Source organism: Tamandua tetradactyla, chromosome 24 (genome assembly GCF_023851605.1).
Source record: "Tamandua tetradactyla isolate mTamTet1 chromosome 24, mTamTet1.pri, whole genome shotgun sequence".
NCBI lineage: Eukaryota > Metazoa > Chordata > Mammalia > Pilosa > Myrmecophagidae > Tamandua > Tamandua tetradactyla.
This window is the reverse complement of record NC_135350.1, coordinates 41178448-41202730: the sequence shown is the minus strand read 5'-3', so window position 1 is coordinate 41202730 and position 24283 is coordinate 41178448. Positions and strand designations below refer to the sequence as shown.

At 37.2% G+C, this 24283-nt stretch overlaps 1 protein-coding gene across 6 annotated transcripts in view; it reads right to left on the bottom strand.

Annotated features, from left to right (window-relative positions):
* Window positions 1-8143: 8143 nt before the first annotated feature.
* Window positions 8144-24283, bottom strand: part of MAPK10 (mitogen-activated protein kinase 10) — a 371854-nt gene continuing 355714 nt past the window's right edge. For 5 of the 6 annotated variants that reach the window (XM_077142936.1, XM_077142934.1, XM_077142935.1 and 2 more), the window contains exon 14: window positions 8144-13722. In XM_077142936.1, the coding sequence (XP_076999051.1) occupies window positions 13580-13722 (143 nt within the window). In that variant the 3' untranslated portion in view covers window positions 8144-13579. Of the gene's footprint in view, window positions 13728-24283 lie in introns of all 6 variants that reach the window. The other variant, XM_077142938.1, reaches the window with a different exon arrangement.

Genomic DNA, 24283 nt, shown 5'->3' with positions numbered 1-24283 from the left:
GTCTTTTTCTTTCTTGTTGAAAACATTTATCACAATGATTTTAAAATGTGAGTGCTTAAAAGTCCAATTTTTGTGTGTGGGGGGTGGGGGGAGTACATGTTCTGGAAAACAAACCTGGGTCTCCCGCATGAAAGGCGAGCATTCTACCCCTGAGCCACCTGTTCACCCAAGGTCCAATTTTTAATAGAAATTGGGAATATGAGAAATGATAACTTTCTAGAAAAGCACAGGGGTCTGTGGAGCTAGAGTCTGTGGGAGAATAATTCTTCACACTCCAATAAAACAATGATTTTGAGAAGCCAGGCATATAACTCTTTTTCATACTAGAGCAAAAAGTCACAAAAGGCATAAGCAGAAATGAAGATTATCTAAGTTTGTGGAATTTGGTTTTGATGTAAAATTGCATGTTTGAATTTATTTATTTATTTTGAAGAGGGAGATGGTTTCTTGATTCTTGATGCTGTCTTGTGTGTGTTCATATTCTCCCACTGAGCAAGCGTATTAAACTTGCCCACTGGCACAGTATTAACTAGTATTTATACAGGAATGACTTGATCTTTACTTCCTTTTTCTCTCTCTTTCCAATTCCTTAACTTGATACTGCCACGTGGATGTCCTATAGGAAATCCAAACTCAAATGCACAAAACTGACCTTAGTAACTCCCTATCTATGCCTCTTCATCTTTTCTGGTCCTGTATTGTTTAATGCACACCTCAGATGCATCCAGGAAGCTTTGATTCAATAGTAAAAACACCAGCTGTGCAGTCAGACTGCGTGGGTTCAAATTTTCTCCATTTCCAACTGTTACTGAACCTTCTGTGCCTGTTCTCATTTGTCCAGTGGGCACAATAGGAATATAACAAAAGCACCACTCAATCATTGGCTTTTATGTGACTCCAATGAGATAGTGTGTGCTAAGGCTGAGAGCAGCATCCAGGAGGCAGGAAAAACTCTAAAAATGTTAATCTTTATTTTTCTCTCCTCTACTCACTTTACTTTTAAATTCAATCAAGTTCTGTCTATTCCACCCATCCTTACCTTTTAAATCTGCACTCCCACTCTCTCTGATAATTTTTTCCTATCTATCATTGATCCTACCCAGCCATTTTTACTGCCAGTATCTCTTCTTTGCTTTGCTGCCCTTTCTAAATCACCCATCTGATCATATTCTTGCCTTGCTAATAACATTTGATGACTCTCACTTGCCCAGAGAATAAAGCCCTTCACATCATATAAGGCTCCTACCTCCAGTTTCATTCTTGTTCCCTATCACTTCCCCTATCCCACCTGCCACGCCATTTCATGCCTCTGAAACTTTCCACCTGGTGTTGCTGTGTCTGTCTTTGTTCTATCAGACAAACTCCAACCAACCTTTAAGAGATAGACCAGCTCCCCCTTGAAAGTGTCCAAGCAGAGTTAGTTACCTTTCGTGCTTCCAATTTGCATATATCTTTTAGCCTTTCCATATCTGATTATTTTCTTCACTAGCCATGATGTGTTTTAGGGAGACAGCACAGGGGAATGGAAATAATAGGCAAATGAGAGGCAGACAAACCTAGATATTGATCCCCACATGCCTTATGCAAGATTCAGGGAAATGACAAGTCACTTAAATTCTCTGAGCCTCAGTTTTCTTATCTGTAAAGTGTAGATAAAATACCTACAGAGTAGGGACATTGTAATGCTTAAAAGTGATAAGTAATGTGCCTATTCTCATGCCTGGCACTTAGTTCTGCTGATAAATGGTGGTTCTTAAGGGACCCAAATTTTATGTCACTGATCTTAATATACAAGTAGAGTACGAGTATGAGCATTAGCAATAAATTTGTTGAATGAGAGAGTAATCTTCCTGTTTCTTGGTCATTTTAGTTCTAATTTTCACTCTAAGTGATGATAACATCCAATCAATGGGTAGCAAGTACAGCATGTCCTTCTGGGTTTATTATATTAATTCTTCTATAAGTTAAGCTAAAAGCTTAGAAAATATCAACTACAAACTGACATAACACTAAATTAGAAATTAGTAATGATGCATAGACATTAGGTAGTATCAAGTGTTCATATGCTACATCCCATATATAACTCTTTAAAATTATCTGGGTGACAAAAATTATTCTTAAATTATGAACTCAGGAGAAAGGACTTACTTCCAAGCACTGTACTTACATTTTGGTTTCACTGGTTAAACTCTATGGCTCAGTATCCTCTAGAGAACACTTAAAACAAAATTGCCTATGACATCAGGCCAACTGGAGCATGGATTTTATACGTAAGATATTGTGAAATGACTAAACCCCTAAGTGAAATTTAAATAATGTCATTCCTATTTATTTATTCACATTCCTGAACTTCCATTACAAATTAAATTATATCATTCCCAGTTAGGATAGTTTATATTACTGATATAATTATCTTACCTTGACCAATTAAGAGAGTATTAAAGTATGTGATGCCAGCCATATAATCCAACATTGCTTACATTGCAGAGCTACCCCTTGCAAAAATTAGAGTAGCATAATAGAAAATAACGTGCATGAGCTCTTGGAATCAGAGATCTCAACTCAAAAGCCAACGTTACCACTCTGTAGCTGTATGAACTTAACACAAGCTACTTATTGTCCGTAAGCCCTAATTGGTTTTAGAGTAAGATAAATGAATTAATTAGCACAGTGCATGGTAGTGCTCATTAACTGGTAGCTCTCAGCTCTCGATAGTGAAAGGGTGTTCCAGCTTCTAGAGAACATAACCAGGTTCTGGCTTCAGGAGTTTGGCCCGTAGTGAAAGAGTGGCACGCTCACCAGCAGAGGGCATAATTATGTCCGTGTCCCAGGAACTAATTTTACCTGTGCTCAGATAATCTGCCCAAGACTGAGGGTCAGGAAGGGGCCCCCTTTCTACTCCATAAACTGAGATTGCATTCATGATCTGAAAATTCTGTCTAAAGAACTAACTGCAACTACCCTTCATCAACTCTGTCCAAATATGTCCTGAGGAGGCTGTTGGATAAAATAAAACAAAAGTATTTGAGGACACGGAACAGTGAACAAGTCTGTAGTTTCATCAGCATCCTCACTAATGGATATTTATTGAAGGTTTCTTCATGTCAAACCAGCACTAGGTTAGGTACCCTGGGAGAGATCTAGTAGAGATAGATATGTCTACAATAATTACCATATGATATGATGTATTATAAAAGCAATTGAAGTATTAAAAATCGTAAAAGTGAGGCTGGGAAAGGCACTGCATGGCCATGACTTTGGTATGAGTCCTGAAAGATGAATAGGAATTTACCAGACTGGGTGGAAATTAGGGGTAGGGGCCTCCCTATGACTCTATGGAACAGCATGTGCTAAGGTGCCTTCAGTGCAGACACTGTCTAAGGGAGCCCCCTTTTGACTGATTTTTTAATTAAATAAAAATTACTATTAAGTCTGTGGCATCCAGGTAGCATTGTGCATTAGACCTCATCAGCCTACCATGAGACCCTAGCAGAGTTAGGATGCAGTGGCTTCTCATTTATTCAAAGAAAGCAACGAGAGCTGGAGCGATTTTGCCTTGTTTGAACTCACAAACCACAGGAAAGTAGTGCAGAAGCTGTGGCTCCCATGGGTCTATTTCATTATTCTCTTTTTAATCTTCCTAATTGCACAAGTGGGGAATGAATTGAAAGTTAGAACTGCCCAGCTCAAGGGACTCTTGCTGTGAAGTGGCTTGGAAAACTAACAGCTCCCCAGGCAGCTGAAATCAACTGAACCTACTGTAGATCTTTGAGCAGAAAGTTGAGCTGACGAAAAGTATATTTTTTTAATGCACCATTTGTTAGTAACTTCCAGGGTTGAAAGATACTTATTCAGTATTTATGGACTATTTATAGCTGTTACATGTCTGGTACTCTGAGGGCCAACCCAAAGAGAAATCAGCCCTCATAAGGAGGGTTACCTTTCATAAGTGGAAAGTGGGGGTAACATAAGAATACTGAGTTGTTTGAATAGGGAGCCATAACAGCACCATTTGCTTTGGGTAAAACTGTCCCTCCTCTGAGAAAATCCCACAGCCTACTTAGCTGCTCTTGTGAGAACACCATTTCCATCTCAGCCCACTCCCCTCCACACACTCCTTGCCTCCTCATGATTCATTAGAATCACATGAAAGAATCGCACCACAAAGAGATTCACAAAGAGACAAAAGCCAAAGACAAGCAGAAAATCTTGGAAGCAGCAGGAGAACTTGGAAACAGCAGGAGAACAACTCATAAAAAAAAAATCACACCAAAGAGATTGCCAGGGTTATGCCACCGTGCCCTGTCTTGAAAACAGTACCACCTCCCATGTATTTCCCTCACTTTAATGCTTATCTCATATCACTGAATATATCCCCTGGTTTCTTCAAGCTCTAACCCCTCCGCACTCCTCAAACCTTTCCTTTACACCCTCTAAATCTTATGTAAATCCTCTGAAAATCGTTATCTCCTGAAGATATGATGAAGTTTCCACTGAAACTTAAGATGGCTGTATTTCTTTCCCACACAATCTGTGTATCTTTGGCTTCAAGGAGGCGTATGTCTTGCTTTGCTCTTGTTGCTACGTCCAGACTCTTGATCCTTCTTTTTCCCTGAAATCTCCTTGAAGTGCAGTCCTCCTAATCATTCATTGGCTATTTTAACACCTAACCAACTGCATGTTTCCCCACCACTGCTTACACTCCATCCACTAGCCTGGCTACTCAGTCCTTTGACCTCTTCACTTCTGAAAATCCTGTTCTTCTTCTGACCCCCACATCAGCCACCCACTCCCATGATTACATCTTATACTTCAGCATTACTAATCACTGCACTCTCAGCAAAATTTCCATTTCAAGCATCTCACTGTAATCATCAGTTCTCTTTCTAGCTAACTCCATTCAGTAGCATCACTCTAATAATTCCTGGCCACTTTCCAAAGACCCCAAACCATTGACTTAAGTAAGATTTCACTGATGGTCTTCCCTTTCATGGCATTGCTTTCCTTCCTACTCAGCTTAGATTCTTATACCCTTGTCCCCATTCTCAAATCCCATCATCCTCTATTCCTCTACTGAACTCATTCGGGAAAAGAAAAAAAAAAAAAAACCTCTGGCTAAATCAGATCTTTGCTTACCCCTAACCTGTGTCTGAGAAACTAAACATGACTGGAGAGAAAAAGACCACCCTGTTGGCATGTTTCCCTTTATACTTACAACTTCACTTGGCTTTCACCACTGTCAAATGACTCTTCATAATCTGCAAGGTCAATTTCTCATCTCTCTTCTCAAAATTCCATAAATTTCCTTCCTCATTCTCAGACGATAAATTTCTTCTGATTTTACTGAGTAAATAGAATCAGAAAAGTATGGCCTTATGTCCCATCATGATAGCTACCAAATGACCTATACTGGACCCATCCATACACACTACCCCTTATGTCCTGCCACAGTGAGTGTGCACCCAGCTCCAAACAGGCCAACTTCTCTGCTCACGTGCAAGAGCCCATCATCCTTCTACCCATTCTCAGTTCATCACTCCTTCAGGCAGCCTTCCTTTGGCATTATGGCTTTTCCCTTTCTACAAGATTAGTCCCATAGATCTAAATCCATGGCATTAAAAGCTTTTTAAAAAATTCTCTTGATCTCACTTTTATCTCCAACTCTCCACCATTCTTCTGCTTCACATTTTAGCAAAACTTCTTGAAAGAATTTTCTGAACCTGTTTCTCTTTTATCCTCTTCTATGTTCTCTTGAATTCACTAGAGTCATGCTTTCTTGCACAATACCGCCCAGAAACTGCTCATAATCAAGGTCAGCAATAACTTTCCCACAGTCAAACCCTACTGTCAATCTTTAGTCTCTGTCTTACTGAGCCTCTCAGCAGCATTCTCAGGTACACATTTCCTTATTTTTTGTTTTTTCTTTGTTTTTTTTTTGTATGCTGTATGGCTGTGGTCACATTTCATTCTTTTTCCATATAAGTATCCTCTTATTGCAGCATCATTTATTGAATTTTTGGTTTGTTTGTTTGGGAAGTGCATGGGCCGGGAATCAGAGAATCGAACTCGGGTCTCCTGCATGGCAGATGAGAATTCTACCACTGAACTACCCTTGCACCCACTACATTCCCTTATTTTTCAATTTTTTTTTTTTTTTGGCATGGGCAGACACCAGGAATCGAACCCAGGTCTCCAATATGGCAGGTGAGAACTCTGCCTGCTGAGCCACCATGGCCTACCCCATTCCCTTATTTTTGAAACTGATTTTTACTTGCTTCCAGAACAGTATGCGCTCCTGGTTTTCCCTCTAACTTACTGGACATTCCTTGGACTCTGATCCTGTTTTGTGACCTGTAAATGCTGAAATGAGAGAGCGCTCAATCTTTGGCCCACTCTCTTTTATCTACTTAGTTAATTGGCGATCTATCCAGTCTCCTGTCTTTAAATAGCACTTATAAGTAGATTACTGTCTAATTTATGCTTTAGCTCAACTTCTTCCCTTAACTCCAGGCTAGACAATATCTCCACTACTTCACTTGGATATATACAATAAGCATCTAAAACTGACATTCCTCCCCCCACACATACACAAAAAAGCACTTTTTCCCTTCCAAAATCTGTTCTTTATCAATTGTTCTTATATCAATTAACTGTACCATTTTACTCAGTAGTATAAATCAAAACTCTGGAGTCATGTAGTTTTTACTTTTTCTTTTTTTTTTCATATCACATGTCAATACACCAACAAGTCTTGTCAGCTCTGCCTTCACAAAATAGCCTTATATATTGAATCCAACCTCTTCTCAGCACCTGGACTTCCTCCACTCTAGTCCAACCCTCATTATGTCTTTTTGGAATACTGCTATACTCACAATAGACACTGATTCAATTCTCATCTTTCTTTCTAACCTCCATTCTACACCAGCCAGAGGGGCCTACTTAAAAAGAAAATTGAAATTATATCCCTTCCCTGATCAAAACTTACCATATTTAGAATAAAATTCTAAGATCTGGTCCAGCCGACGCCTCCAATTTAATTTTCCATCACACTTTCTCTTGTCCATCTTCTTTGTCCACAGTGGAATCTCTGCTGTTTCTTGTACACATCAACAGACCCCATACCACAGGGCCTTTGCACTTGCTTTCCCCTCAGTTTCGAATACTCTTCTCCAGATACTCATATGGCTCGCTCCCTCATTTCATTTATGTGTCTGTTCAAAAACCACCTAAGAGACCTGCCCTAACTACCTTTTATAAAATAGCACTCCCTATATTCCTTATTCTTTTTATTTGCTTTGTTTGCTTCTTAGTACAGTCCACTATATTATTCCCTCATTAGAATGCAGACTACATGAAAGAAGGAAAGTTGCCTGAATTCAGCACGACTGTGTGTGCCCGGAACAGTGGCATGACTCAATGAGTGAACGTTCAGAGCACAACTTCAAATTTCTGGTTCATATGTCCAGGGATGTTCTGAAGCTTTCAATAGAAAATAAAAAATAACTTATTTCAGCCTTGAGTTATTTTAGGGTTCTGTCACTCACAGACTAAACAAATTTCAGTCATTTGGCTTCACATAAGAGTGTCCCTAAAGAGAGACTCTGGTATCGTTGTGATGCCATTTGCTGCTGTGCAGATATGAGCTTTTACCCCAGCGTCCAGGTCCAAGAATTCTCAGAGGAAAAAACATGCAACAAAGCAAACTGAATGTACTGCAGAAAAGAGGCATCATACCGTTATTTCATTAGTTGAAAAAATGATTTCATTTGCCATAATGTAATGGGAAATATCCCAAAACCTGTTTTGCCTATTCATTAATTACACTTAAAATTAGGAAAAAAATGAAAACAAGACTTCTTGTTTCATTGTTTTTTAAGAGAATAAGAAAAGTAGACTGATTCAAGTAATTCCACTAATTTAAACAAATATTACATTAAAGAAAATCAATAAATGAGATAAAGATATTTTCCTTTACTTATTTTTAATCTGAAAGATTTATTTACTCTGAATTACTTTTAGGATAAGGGCCATACCATAATTGTCACCTACCCAGGACACAAAGGTGTTTGAAAAATGTTTTTGAATGAATGAATTGCTTCAGAATGTAGTTCAGAAATTCATCACAAACTTCTTAGAGCTTCATTTGTGCCAAATTCAAGTTTGCAAAATATTAACATTAAGGGAGAAGCAGTTGCTTTTTAAAAGTTTTCCTTTTATAAAAGAAACACTTTAATATTACTAGTTTCCTTAGTCCATGTAAAATGTTACTTCAGTTATAAAATTGATTTTGCATATAATTATTTGTAGATTACAGTTTCATCAACATGAATTTTTAAAAATATTAATAGGAGGCAAATTATATGTGAGACAGTATTCTAGGCAGGCAGAGTGCGGAAGGGTTTTAAGATGAATATCACTTTGCCCCTGATTTTTAATCACAAACAATCTGGACCGTTGGGTGAAACTAAAAGCTTCCAGAGCATACCAGGTGAAAAACAGTACCAGAAGTTCAACAACTTGGAAGTGAAAGTTTAATAAGGTCCGTGGAGTGAAAGTTTAATCTCCTAAATTGCATTTTAGTTTATTTTATGTTTGGGCTTTAGACCAACAAAGCGTGTCTTTAAAGCAAGAATTCTTTGATATAGAGAGGGTGGGAAATTTCAAAGGGCTGCTTGATTCTAGCTGTGTATGTGTCATCATATTCCATATCCCTGAGAAACGCATTGTATATTTCTATGGCATATCTTCAGTGGTTTATGCAGAACATACTTATCCAAATGGATGAGCAAGCTGAATTCACTCTGGAGCTGAAAGAGATGATTTGCCACATCCAACCATCCCCGGCATGACATGGCCAGAGATTACAGGAATTTCAGTGTGTTTCACTACTCACACATGTCTTCCCAGGCATGACTTTGGAAACCCTTATAGGAAAGGGGCAATCAGACCACTCTTCAAATTTCCTTCACCAGGTATCAAAATGAAATCATGTGAGATGCTTCAGAGCTAATGTCAGGACGTAAAACCCAAAACAATGAGCAGCACAATAACCACTGCAACAGGCAAACTCCAACAGTCTGATTTAGATTGATTTTATGTTAAGGGAAACATATTTCTTCTGATTTTAATAATTCATAAGAAACAGAAATCACAATGCATCAACTCAGATGTTTGACCTACACAGAGTCAAAAGTAGCCAGTGTTCTCCCCCCATTTGTCCTCTGGTTCCATCGACATTTCGAAAATCAAAGAAAAAAGTAAAAATGAAAAAGAGACTGAGAAAGAACACAGAAATAACTTAAAATGATTCAAAGCCTTGTTAAACATCACTGAGATTGCATTTTCTCCATCAGGCTGACTGACTTTAGTTCTAATCTCTAAGAACCTTGCAAAGAAACCGGACATACATGGTTTTGCCCTCCAGGGTTGATCTAGAATTTTTAAAGGTGAGGTGTGTGTGAATGTGTGTGTGCTTTAAATCCATGTTATAAACACTGATACATGACAATTCTCCTCATTGGTAATAGTCTTTGGAGTCCAATCATGCAGAATTACAGGCAGGTGCAAATTAGGTCTCATTCCAAGATGGACATGGCAAGGTGAACAGTTTACTGCTAGATGAGGGTTGGGAGATTTTGTTATATTAGAATATACTGGCCATTGGTCCCACATGATCAAAAGTTAGATATACAGGAGTTCATATATTAACAGAGGACTTCCATTTCAGCTCAACTGACCAAGAAATGGGTCAAAGTGAGTCTTTTTCAGACAGTTAAAGTACTGTCTAAGCTTCAAAAGAAATAATAAATCTCATAATTTCAATCACAAGGAAAATAACTAATGTAACTATTTACAAAGTCATTTTTGTGTTGTTTTTACAGAAAGGAGTTTCTCTGCTTGATTTAATGATATCCATGGAAAATATTGGACTCACACAATTGAAATGCATGTGGGGGATCATAAACTGGGAGGGAATTCCCTATGCAGACCCAGGGTAGCTGGGATCAAAGACTCCTGGGGCAATATTACTCCTCTTTTTGAGCTTAGAAAATATATTTGACAGTATTCTTCACAGAATTTCATGCATTTAAGATTAAAATTGTTATATATTAAGAGAATTAAATATAAATACATTTTGAGTCATATAGATTTTGCACTAAATATCTAAAAATTTAAAAGTCAGTTTTTGTTTATTGTTTTCCCCCTGACAGGTCTTAAAAGGATTTATGCATTTCAGTCTATTCCACTTGTTCCATTTGCCACGGCTTATTTTCTAATTTAGGAGACAGATGCTATCAGTATCCTTAGGTAACATTTTTCTGATAATAATAACAGATTTGGAAAAATCATTCTGCTCCTTGGCCCTCAGTAAAACAGCTTACTCCAACTGGTGGGAACTGCCAGGCACTGGTTCAACTGTGGGGTACATTTCTGCAAAGCTCAGTCATCAGATTGTTGAAGATGCAAGATTATTATCAGTTTTTATCCCATATTTTTTTATCACTATTTAAACATGGACACACTACCCCATACAATATACATATAAATGGAAAAGATACTGTTAAAATGGTGGTGGTTTTTCCAAATTCTCATGGCAATTTAATTGCTCCTGCATATGGGCATGCAATGCCCCTCCTTCCAAACCCCACAAAGCTTTTGTTAAGGGTCACTGCAAAAGCAACTGCCCTAGAGGACTGATGGGAGGTTATGCTCCACAGAGCACCAACTCTGTGTCCCACATGAACTCCAACCGCCAACATCACCTTCACTTTTTCCAATCGTATAGTCCAATTAACTTGACACTTCCTTGCCGGAGAGATCAAAGTAGTCTTTTGGAAGTAACAGAGGAAATATTCATTTTCTTCAGGAAAGAAGATCCCATGCCATACATAATATATTCTGTGAATTTGATGATAACATTTTAACCTCCTGAAAATATTATAATACAGTGGACATGGATCATGGACTTATGGACTTTTGCTTTGGTAACTAAGTAAATTTAAGCCTATGAGCAGGAGGTCAAACCCTTAGCACTATTTCTAAATGATGCTTCAATCTAAATGATCTGTTCCTCTTTTTTCTTTTCCAGAACAAGGTCCAGTTAAAAGTAACCAACTCCCAAGAGCCTTACAAGAGGACAGATATTTAGGCAAGGGAGGGGCATTGTCTAGCTTTTGCCTGGCTTAATCTTAATGAAAAAAAGTCACAACTTCTGCAGCCATGAGAGAGAGTCTAATTGTCAAGCACGTCTAAGATGCTTGCTGAAGATTTCCTTCTGTGTTTCAATGTCATCTGAAGGGCAATGAAATTCACCTTGTAACTCACTCAATTTCTAACAGCTTCCTGCTCTCTGCCCTTAACTTCATGTGGTAGCAAGCAGGGGAGTGGAGGGGCCACAGATAAATCAAGAGATGAGTTCAGAAAAAAGAGTTAAAGAAAAGAATAAGGGATACATAGAAGAAATTTAGAAAAAGAAAAAAATGGAGATGTGGCAAAAAGAAATACGATCAAGTGTCTGTGAATGAGAAAGCATTTTAAAAGTCATTTTTCTGGAATATTAACCAAAAGGAATGGTGACAAGATAGAGAAAAAATGGGTCATTTTTATTCCAGGGGCCAAGTTGCACAGTCTAATGTTTTTCTCTCCATCTTACACCAAGTACCCCCCGACGGAGCCTACTGTGTGAGGCAATCCCACCAGTGTAAAGCTCGCTCACACGGTGCGGGTGAAGGTGGTTGCCATACCCAATGGACTCGTTTCCTTGAAAAGAGCTTCCCTATTTTACTTAAGGCAGTTTTCAGAGCAATGACATTCTTGTTACCCTAGTTCTGAGGGGATTCCATTTACCATCACACTCATCAGCCACCCACTTCATGTGTTTCGTTCCTTCTCCAGGTGAAATATCACCACATTGGTGAGCACCAAATGGTTACAGTGCAAATAACTGCGATGGATACGTCACCAAAGTGAAAAAGAAGGGAAGCCTATAGCTGGTACCTATTATTGCTGAGAGGTCACCCTGATATTGCCTTTCATATAACTGAGATGTTTCACAGTGCCTCCTGAAGTTGAATTTAATTTGAGCTAAATTCAGATGATTTGGCTACATGTTAACATTAATGCTTCCTAGATTTTAAGACCAAGCATCTTGCTAAAGTCATGTAGCGGCAGTAAGTTATTGGCAGAGTTATTGCTGTCACATTTACTGCTGTTACAAAACTCAGATAATCAGCCCTTCTTGAATTGGTCAAACTTACGAAAATAAATAAACATGAAACAACAGCCATATTAAAGAGTCAGGAAAACCACCGAGGGACAGTAATTCCTGTGGAGATGTTTTCAAATACTAACCTGAGGATCACCCTGTGCTGAGAAACAACAACCTAATGGAAAACACAACTTACAATCTGAAAGCAGTGTAGGTAGGCTTGCTCTCCGCTATGGAAATCGTACGGAGAGACATTTGCTCTGTTCCAGGGAGGGATTCTTACCATCAGCTATGTACACAATGACCCTACCACACCGCCTGCCGACCTCTCCAGTGGGGTGTGTTGTGATACATAATTTGGAAATGACAAATGATGTCTACTCTCTAAAACAAGGATGCCGGTGTCTCCTGACAACTGTCCTTTAGGTCCGGCCCGCCTTATAGCACTACTCACTTGTTTCTCCTACCTGTTCACTGTCAGAGAAGAGAACCTCAGCTTTCATTCACAACCTCCTCCTAAAGGCCAAACACTCTCATCACCTGAAAACTGTTATTCCCTCCCCACTCTCCTTACTACACATAAGCATCACATATGTTCTTTCTACGAATTGGTATACAGGTGCCATTTAATCAGTTCAAATTTAGAAGCTGCATCTTCAAGGGTCCAAGAGAGCTTGCTCCCCCCATGTGTTCTCCCTTTCCATGTTTTCTTATAAGACATACAGCTTAATCAATTAACAAACTAAACAGCTTATATACTGGCAATATATTACAGATAGAATTATGTCAGAGTAATAGATCACATGAAATGGACCATGTGGTACCCCAGTGTATGGTGTTTCGGTAGCACCCTGAGGGCACTGACAGTAGCATCTCTAAGTAAGTAGTGCCGTCTGCATACAGACACATGCGGGTCTGCATCTACATCCATCTGACTAGGCCAAAAGGAGCAGGTAGATGCGAGATAGAGACACACACATGCTGGAGGGGCCACTGCACACCTTGTCATGCCATTGGAAAGGGCAGTTACAGGTTGCTAATTTTGCAGCCATTAAATTCACACTTTATGAAAAAGGCTTCTCTAATTTATGTTTGATTTGCTTTCTGTAGTAAGCCTCGTGGGAAGAAGACCAAAGCGAGAGCAACTAGGAGTTAAATACACATTTGAGCTTAGCTGCGAGACAGAACTTTGGAGAAGAAGCAGGCTAAAAGCTTTGTCTCAATTTTAGGCTTTGATTCTCCCCCTTGCTGATTTCTTGTCATTGCGTGTCTGTGTGTGTGTGTGCGTGCGTGCGTGTCTGCGTGTCTGCGTGTGTGTGTTCCATCGGATCATCTCCTGAAGAACGCTGGGTTTCGCAGGCAGGCGGCTAGTCACCTGCAACAACCCAGGGGTCCTGCTGAGGCTTCCAGGCTGCTGTCAGTGTCAGATGCCAGGGTCTGGTCGGTGGACATGGAGGAGATGTCGTTGACGGACGAGGATGGGGGGAGACTCTCACTGCTGTTCACTGCTGCACCTGTGCTAAGAAAATGAAGACCAACATGACTAAATCTAGAACTAGACTAAGCTTAATGCCACCCAGGATTCCAGGGTGCACAATAGCTGTCTAATCAATCATTCATTTGACAAACCACAGAATAGCTAATACGTATGGGGCACAATATCAGACGGTAGAAATAAAGGCCTAGCAATGTAGAGCTCCTGATCACAGGTTGTTCACAATCTAATACAGTGGTTACCAAATCTCACTCTACGTTACAAATTACTGGTAATGCTTTTTAAAAAACAGTCTAATATCACCCCCACCCACCCACCTCCATTATTGTGATGTAATTATCGTGGGGTGGGGCCAAGGCATTTATATGTTTTAAAAGCTCCCAGAGACTGTAGCCACGGGTTGAAAAATCACTATTACCTGGAAAAGGCAGATGAGCAAAATCCCTTAACGTAATGATGTCTAAGTCTAGATGTAATTAATGCAGGAAACTTTTAAGCAAATACATTCAAGGGTCCTATCCCCAAAATGTGGACTAAGGTCAAGCCCAGAGATCTAAATTACTCAGAAACGATGGCTCTGGAAAAAGGAGGTATAGGAAGTCAAAATTATGACATAGCCATTAGCGGGACATCAAACTTAAAATCTACATAGAAAAAGCCAAGGACTTTTGATGGGAGACCAGAAAAAAATAAAAATAAAGAGAAATAGGGAGAAAGAACAGGAGAAGCTGAGCCCACCTTTATTGTGTGTTAACTTTCCAGCAAGCTTGCTTACTCAGAATCTACAACTGAGAGTGCTGAATTACTAACTTAGATTCAATTGGGGAAAAAAAAAAACATTTTATTCAGCTGCTGGGTGGGAATATTACATTTTGACCCTGAGAAGAAATTTGCTCATGGTAGTCATTCAGTAAATGCCTGCTGAGTTATAACATCTTTGAGGACAACAAAAGAAATGTGAGCCAAAGGCACTGTAAAATATAATTAGATCACAGCACTCTGGAAACAATCAACTTACTTTTTCTCTTAATATATTTTTTATACATGAATAATCTGAGTGGTAAAACTCATGCTTGTGAAAAGATATCTATAATCTAAGCACCTAATAAAACAAGAATTGAGGAATTCTCACCAAAATTATATTTTATTTGAGCTAAATATAGTGTACAAGATATGTTTGGTGAAAAGTAATAAAACCAAAGTTACCATAATGTCATCACACAGACCTACTAAATCAGGAAGAACAAAAACCAAAGATGTTAGTGTTAAAACAGTATTTTAGGCTCCTGTGGCAGACATTTCTTGCTTGAGGGTAAAATTTGATGAAAATGTACAGTATCTGCAGGAGGGTCCATTTAAACATAAAGTTAAAACTAAGACAGATTATTTGTATCCTATGTCTATTTTACATTTTTGGTTCACTATAAAATACTTATGTAAGTTACAGTAAATGTGAAAATATCCAGAAATAAATAAAGCGATAAGCACTGACCCTCAAATTAATGATAAGAACTGTTAAACTGTTGGTATATTTCTTTCCAGCCTTTTTTCCAACTATAGAAGATTCTATAGTTGTCATCATTTTTATGTATTCTTTTGTATCTTGATATTTTTGTTTACAGAAAATCTTGGGCATTTTTCATGTTCGTTAATAACTTAAAAATATCAATACTTCTTAATTTTAAATGCCCCTAGAAAAGATTTTTAAAGCCTTCTCGTTTACATTTTCTATAAAGAATTACTTTCATTATCAGAATGACGTCTAATGTAACATTATCTGGCTTCAGTTAAGTTCAGCTTTATTTAATTATATCCCTCATAAATACAGTGAAAAGCTAATTAATTTCTCTTGTGAGAAGATTTCATATTCTAGGAGAAAACCCTTAATGATTTTACATAGCCCAAATGCCCATCTTTCTGCCCCCTTGGCCATCCCCCCTCCGCCCATCATCCTTAATTAAATTATACCAACACCCTTCATGCTCCTTCATAAATTCTGTACTCTGATAATTTTGCCTCGCTATGATATCTTCTCAGAACCCTCTTAAATTTTTCTACATTCTTTTTAAACTGTAGTGATTAAAACTGACACAGGACTCTCATAAAGTCCGGATCAATTGTAAGTCCCACAGGGTGAGATTGCTTTTCTCTTACTCTCCATTCATCTCCGGGATGGTATATTCCTGTATTAAATGGATAGCTTTCAAATCATGGTACTGCATTTTAGATCTAGTTTAGACTTGAGATATGAAATGATGCCCATAAATCTTTTTGAAACTGGTTTATTGAAAATAATTTGCATACCATGCAATGCACCAAATTGTATAATTCAGTGCTGTTAGAGTAGTCACAGAGTTGTGCAAACACCACTGCAATCACTTTTACAACATTTTCATCATCCTCCAAAGAAATCCTATATCGCATTTCTCCCAAATTCTCCAGCCCTAGGTAACCACTAATCTACTTTCTGTCTCTATAGATTTGCCTATTCTGGATATTTCATATAAATGGAACCATGCAATATCTGATCTTTTGTGACTTACTTTTTTTCAGTTAGCATGTATCAGTACTTCATTTTTTTTATTGCTGAATAATATTCTATTGCATGGATATACATTTTATTTATCTATTCATTGGTAGATGGACATCTTGGGTTGTTTTCATTTTTTGGCTATTATGAATATTGTTGCTGTGAATAGTCATATTCAAGCTTTTGTGCAGACATATGTTTTTATTTCTCTTGGGTATACACCCAGGAATGGAATTGCTGGGTCATACAGTAACCCCATATTTAACATTTTGAAGAATAGCAGAACTGTTCTCCAAAGCGACTGCATTATTTTATATTCCATCAAGAGTGCATTACATTAGTGCTCCATTTTCTCCGCTTCTTACCCAATGTCTGTTACTGCCTGTCTTTGTTATCATAGCTATCCTAATACATGTGAATTGTGTTACTGATTTATTTACATTTCCCTAATGACTAATGATATTTAGCATCTTTGCATGTGCTTGTTGGCCATTTGTTTATCTTCTTTGGAGAAATGTCTATTCCTTTACCCACTTTTTTTCTCTTTTTTGCATGGGCAGGCACTGGGAATCAAACCCAGGTCATGTGAGAACTCTGCCTGCTGAGCCACAGTAGCCCACCCTTTACCCACTTTTAATTGGATTAAGTCTTTTTATTATTGAGTTATAAGAGTTCTTTATACTTTCTAGATGTAATATAAGTCCCTTATCAGCTGTATGATTTGCAAATATTTTCTCCTGTTCTGTGCATTGTCTTTTCACTTTTCTCAATGATGTCCTTCAAAGCACAGTTTTAATTTTTATAAAGTCAGATATCTATTTTTATTTTTGTCACATGGCTTTTGGTGTCACATCTCAGAAGCCATTTGCTAACTCAAGATCATGAAGACTTACTTCTGTTTTCTTCTATGAGTCTTATAGTTTGAGATCTTAGATTTAGATTTATGATTCATTCATAACATAGGGGTACAGCTTCACACTTTTGCATGAAATGCCAGCAGCATTTGTTGAAAGATTGTTCTTTCTTCATTGAATTGTCCTGACAGTCTTGTCAAAAATTAGCTTACCATAAATGTTGAAGCTTTGTTTCTGGACTCTCAATTTTATTCCACTGATCTATGTGTGTGGATATCATACTATCAAGATATCATACTATCTTGAATATTGTAGCTTTGTAGTAAGTTTTGAAATTGGGAAGCATGAGCCTTCCACCTTTGTTGTTTTTCAAGATTGTTTTGGCTAATCTTTGTCCCTTGCATTTCCACTTGAATTTTAAGGTCAATTTGTCCATTCTGTAAAAAAGCAGCTGAGATTTTATATGGATCATTTGTAATCTGTAGGTCAATTTGGGATATTGTCATTTTAACACTATTAAGTTCTCCAATCCGTGAATAATGGAATGTCTTTCATTTATTTGGGTCTTCTTTTATTTCTTTCAACAATGTTTTATAGCTTTCAGAGAACATGTTTTGGACTTCTCATGCTAAATTTATGCCTGAATATTTTATTCTTCTTGATGCTACTATAAATGGCATTGCAATCTTAGTTTTATTTTTAGATTATTCACTTTTAATGTATGGAGATATAACTGGCTTATTGAATAGGAAGTGTTTCAGTTTGATAAAGCTGCCAGAATGCAATTTACCAGAAATGGGTTGGCTTTTACAATGGGATTTACTAGCTTAAAGATTACCATTCTTAAGCTATGAAAATGTCCAATTCAAAGCATCACCAGGATGATACTTGGACTCTGAAGACAGGCTGCCAGCATCTGGGACACCTCTGTCACAAGAGAAGGCACATGGTCAGCATCTCCTGGTCCTTCTCTCCTTTGGGTTTCATTGCTTCAAGGTTTTAGTTTCAGTGGCTTTCTCTCTTAGCTTCTCTTGGGCCAGTCTCTGTGAACTTCTCTTAATTTCATCTCTTGGCTTTTATATGTGTTTTATCCTTTTATAAAGAACTCCAGTAAAAGGAGTAAGACCCACCTTGGAAGAGGTAGGTCCCATGGCAATTGAAATAACCTAACCTAAAGGTTGCACCTACAATAGGTCTGCACCCAGAGGAGTGGATTAAAAGAACATGGCCTTTTCTGGGGTATTTATACAGCTTCAGACTATCACAGAAGTCTTGGAGGGTCAGTGAATTGGAAACTAAATGGATCAGATGATGATATATACTTCCCATAAGTATTTAAATTCATAAAAATGCTACTAGAACCAGGAACATTTTTGCTCATGTTTTATTAAATTACGCCAATCTAACCAGTTTTAAAGTGGTGTTTAGGTTCTTAAATTAAAATTTTACATAGTGTACACACAAAAGAATATTTTAAAGTAACTCGTCGTAACAACTCTGGTCTTCCGTTAATAGGCTTTTTTTCCTTTCCCGGCTGAGGATGATTATGTGGACATGTTTTTATTGTTACAGTTGGAAGCTGAGTAATGTTTCAAGCAAGATTGTCTTTAGATGAGATAAGGTGCCCTAATAGGAACACAAGTTGATGTTTACAAATAAACACAAATCCACAGCAGTAGTTGGAGAATTTGCATGAAAACACTGAGGAAATTTCCCCAGCAAAACACAGGTTTACCTCTAATACTGAATGAAGGCAGCCAGAGTAGCTTTTAATGAACTATTCATAAACAAAGCGATCAAACCTGAAGGTTATGCTTATGAAATACACAGCATTCCTAATGCCTTTATTTTAATAATCAGCATATTTTCAGTACACTTTTTGAATTTTCTAAATGTTTTACCATTCAAGTCAGCCACTGATTGTATATAATTTTATTTGATTGCCTTTGGGTTTTTTGTTGTCTATTGTTTCCCTTTCTTCTTTTTACTCCTTTTATTATACATCATTATTTCTCCTGTCTTCACAATGTTTCCTGCTGAGCATAGAGTAAGTACTCAATTTAACAAATATTTCTGTATACTCTTTTTGCTAGGTTCTGTGAGAGAAAACAAATTTCTTCCTGCTATGAAACTGGTGAAACTACTAATTATTTTAGGCTAGAATAAATTCTTGGGTTGTAGTTGTGTTATCCTTTGATTCATCGGCTGGCTGGCTGAGATCTCTGTCTTCTGCATTGGAATGCTCCTCTAGGCTACTGTTAACATTAGAAATAGTAATTACAATTAAATTGCGATTTACTTAATTATAAGTTAATTATATCTTAATGCAATTAGCACTCAATTATTCAAAGTTTAGAATTTCTACAAAGTGTTTAGTGAGTGAATTTCTAAGTTTCCACAGGCTATTGTTCCTGATATTCTGCAACAACAAAAAAATTCATTATGTACTGAACTTTAAGTGGGGTCCTTTCTTCCTGTGCTGATTTTGTAAAATTCCCATTGCATCTGCTTGTTGTACGGGAGGGTATCTCTCTATCTAGTATTATGTTGGGAGGACACTGTGATTTGTACGGTGGTGTGCTGGAGTGGCTTCTACTGGCTTGTGAGTATTTATTAGCATTTCTTTCCAATTCTGTGCTCAGTGATGTCACATTGGTAGCTCAAAATTGGTATAGTGAAGATGTCTAGATGTACATGAAAATCTTTGCTTCTGTATGACTCCTTCTATTGCCCTATATTAATGCCTCCCAGAGTGCAGCCACTTCTGGTTTTACTGGATGTATTTTTTCAAGTCTATTTTCATGTGGGCAATAAATAAGCTTTGTAAACCATAAAAGCAAACACAAAGAGAAGGATAAGATATGGGCCCCTGGCTTCAAGTTGTCAATTTACTGCCAAGCAGTTTGTAAAAACCTATTAAACAGAATTGAACTGAATTGTATTTCATTATAAAGTCCCCTTCATTATAAAGCCCAGCATATCCTAGGAGTATAATAAATATCCATTCTTTCCATGTTGCTCAGGAGGAATCAGTGGAGACATACATTTCTCTGAAAACAAATACCTTGCCATTAATAAAGCATTACAATTTTTGGTAAGTAAAAATGATATTAAAAGCAACTGAAGGGCCAGTCACGGTGGCTCAGCAGGCAGAGTTCTTGCTGGAGACCCGGGTTCAATTCCCGCTGCCTGCCCGTGCAAGAAAAAAAAAGTAACTGAAAATACTAATAGGATTGGAAATTAGGAATACTAACTACTTTGCCTGAAAAGAAACTGGGCTCATGGAAAAAAGTAACATGCTAATGAAAATTTCTCAGATGGAAATTATCTAACCAAAAGATATCCCTTGTCTCAAGGGGAAAAATGTTTTGTTTTTCTTGTTAAATAGATTATTTTCCAAACCAAAAATTAATGATAATACAAAACAATGGAAGAAACAACTGGAATAGAAACAATGACAGAGGTGAACTCCCTTCTCTACCAGTATGATCTTGAGCCTTGACTTGTTTGGGTCTCCGTTTTTCTTTTTAAATGAAAAATGAAATTATTGGACTAAATCCAGTGATTCTAACTAGGAAAAGCACGTTCCCATGGCAGGGAAGAGAGAAATGTGTGATTATTAAAAATCACCGGGAGAGCTTTATGTTTGATTTTAAGATTTTAAAAGCCCTCTGTCCATCCTGATGCTAAGTATCCTTATCTTAGTGATTCATTATTAGGTATGAGAGCTTTGTTTCTCCAGTGGAATGAAGGTAGGGGACAGATTAAAATTTGGGAGTTAGATGACCTCCTATATTTGTTCTAACCCTAAATTCTATAAGAAATATTTTTAGAAGACTAATTTTTATTCATAGACTGCTATTTTCCTTAGCAGTCTTTACAAATCAATTCAAAAAGCAAGCAGCAATGCTGTCCTTGAAAATAAATCATTATGTAAGTGAAATCAGATAGTGGGGGGGAGTACAATCATTTATATAGAAACAAATCTGAAATTTAGACATCTCTTTTTGATATCTAACAATTCTATCAATAAATTTCAAACCTACTTATTATTCTGCAAATACACATTTAGCTTCCTATTTACATTTTTAAAACATGGGTTTTTAAACCAAGACATGGGTTCAGTTACTAGACCATTTTGTCGCTGAGAAGCTGCATTAACATATGCCTTTCTACTGGATTCCCAGGATTGCCATAATTATTAAGAGAACCTTTGTTGTGATATTAGTTTGTTTCATCTTCGCTGCTTACAAAATAAAATAAGATATGCATGCATTAATGTAAATGGTGAATATAACGCAAAATACAAAAGATCTGACTTTCCAAATGTATTTTTAGTAGTTATTTTTTCTTCCAGTATAGTGTGCTGCAGATAAATACATGCTGATGTATATATGCATGTACATACGGTATGCATGTATACACAAATACACACACACACACGTAGACTAATAAAAATTTAACAATTAGCATTTTTTAGAAAGCCCAGATTTGTAAGGTCTACTAATTTCCACTTTCTAAGTATTCCCTCCATGGTTGATTTCAAGCTACCAACATGCAGTTAATGAACTCATAGTCAGGGGACCAGACACAGTTGGCTCTTATGAGCTGGCAGCGTCACCTCCAGCATGAGGCTGTCTTATAGCCTGCATTCTTTGGTCATACTACTTATACACATGATAGAATACAAATATACTGCACATAAATATGTCATAAAAATAGTATAGATGTCATGTCTTAAAATTATGTCATGACTTTTAAAATCATGTAGTGAAAGACTGAGTTCATGATCATCTTAACTATAATTTGGGTTGACAGTCAATAATAGTTTAGGGTAAGTATGCAAGATAGATCATTTCTGATTGTTAGAGGTGGTTAGAATGGTTAAAAAATGACTTAGGTCGAGTATGGGTAGCATACATAGGAATTAACACACCAAGCAGGCCAGCAAAAAGAAAAAAAATCATAAATATACCTTTCACCAAATGAAATGATTCAAATGACCATCTGAAGGCAACAAATTTTAATCTGAAACATGAGCAAATGCTAATAACAATTCATATACTTGATATTTGGCCCACTTATTTTCATGGAGATAAATAAGTGAACAAATATTTGGGGGCCTAAGAACATATTGAATTGCATATTGTATTATACATATGATCCTGTCTTGAATTCTGTCTTTTGTAGTGGCATCAAGAAACTTGCTGAGGAGAGCCTAATTGGAAATTTTCAAATTAAATATATATCACTGACAAACCAAATTAGATATATATCAATCTTCTGTTAATGCACAAGGCATAGCAACATAGGCACTGCAGGGTACACAAAAATGAATACATAGAGTCCTTCCTCTCAATTAACTTATAATCATTAAGGGGTAATAAGACAAAAAGTCCAAAATGCAGGAACTAACAGGTCCCATAGGAAGGAGAGATCCTATTCCACTGGGCAGATATGAAAAGTCTTTTCTGATGAGGTGATATCTGATAAGAGAGCACTTTAAATGGGCACTTGACTGGATAGTCAAGGGGGAAGTGGTGATAGAGGACCCAAGAATGGGTGTTGCATGAAAGGAGATAAAGTGGAAAAACCTGAGGCTTATTGAGGGTCATCTTTGTTAGGAAGAGGTTATAAGGCTTAAACTGCTATGTGATGCAAAGCCATAGGGGAGGGCTGAGCACCAGAATTTTTTTATCAAACCTATAATTGTGAAAGGTGCACTTAAGTAGAGATGGAATTCATTTCCCAGTGCCTGCTTATGCAAAAAAAAAAAAAATCAAGTAGAGCTGGAAGACATGGAGATCACTTCAGGAAAACTCCAGTCATGGAGAGGAGAAATTGGATGTATGGCATCAAACAAATAAAATTTTTAGGATATAGAAAGTGACTGTCTCTGATAATCAACATCAAGTTGAATTCCTAACTGTACATAATCAATCTGGAGTTTTGAACCGGGGAGCTGTGAAAAGAAAGCTGCCATGAGCAGAAATGAGAAAGCTGAGAGCAAAATTTACTGCTGGGGTGGATTAATCTAAACAGAGCTGATATTCTTGATTTTAAATAAATTAAATCTAAATTGATGGCAATCAGATACATCCTGGCCCAATATCCCTGTTTCTCTAAACTAGCTTATATTCGTTATTAAATAATTAAGTGGAATGCATTTCTTTTTTCAGGCCAACCCAGAAATAACAAACTGTTGCGTATCCTAGTCTTTGATTTAATAAATCTTACATTTATTTTCATAAACTCAAAAAGATTTTCTTGATCAAGATTTGGCCAACCTTGACATAGCAGGCATGATGTGCAAATTTCAATAACCATACACGCTATTTAGGAAGGTTATCCAAAACTTGAAATTAAGGTCGGGGAAGGGGCGTAGGGAAGTGGGAGATGACTATGCAATACTTTAATGTCATGCTTGAGCATGTAAACAAGCCTACCTGAGGAACACCTAACTTTTTTGTTGGACTAAACCTTAGTTTGACTTAACATTCTCAACTGATCAAGACCAGGTGTTTTACAACTCTGTAAAGTTGTAGAAAACTGACAGAGTAAATTTTTCTTTGCCCAAGAAGAAATGAAAACCAAAAAGATAGGTTTGGCTGCCCTGAAAGACATGTATAAGCTTTGACTCTAATTTAGTGATCTTATTTCAATGTTGCTTTTTCCATAAACTATATAAAATCCTAATCTCTGATATCTTCATTGAAACATCTTTGTCATTCTGTTATTTGCCTCATTAATAAGTTAAGAGAAACTTCTATATGCACTCACCCTCTTTTTCTGCAAGAATTGTGATTTTAATGATTAAGGATTATGCTCTGAATAGGTACAGAATTGTTCCTTTCACAAAAATTTAAACCTTTCTTCAAATGGCAACCCTCTCATCTCATCCTTTAAATGATTAATTGATCTCTTTTGTACCATTCTCAGACACAAATTATACCTTCTCTGAGCCGTAGGATTTATTAAAAATGAATCAAGGGAACAAGAACATTTTTTAGAAATATTGTGAAAGAACTGAAAAAAGAATTTTGCAAATCTATTCATCACAGATTAGCTACTGTGAATATCTTCTTGGGAATGAGAAGAGGATGAGAGGAAACAAGCAGAAGATGAGGCATCCTAGAGCTGCTGGCAGGATTCTGAGTTCTTTAAAAAAGGGAAAGGAGAGAAGTTAATGATAATTA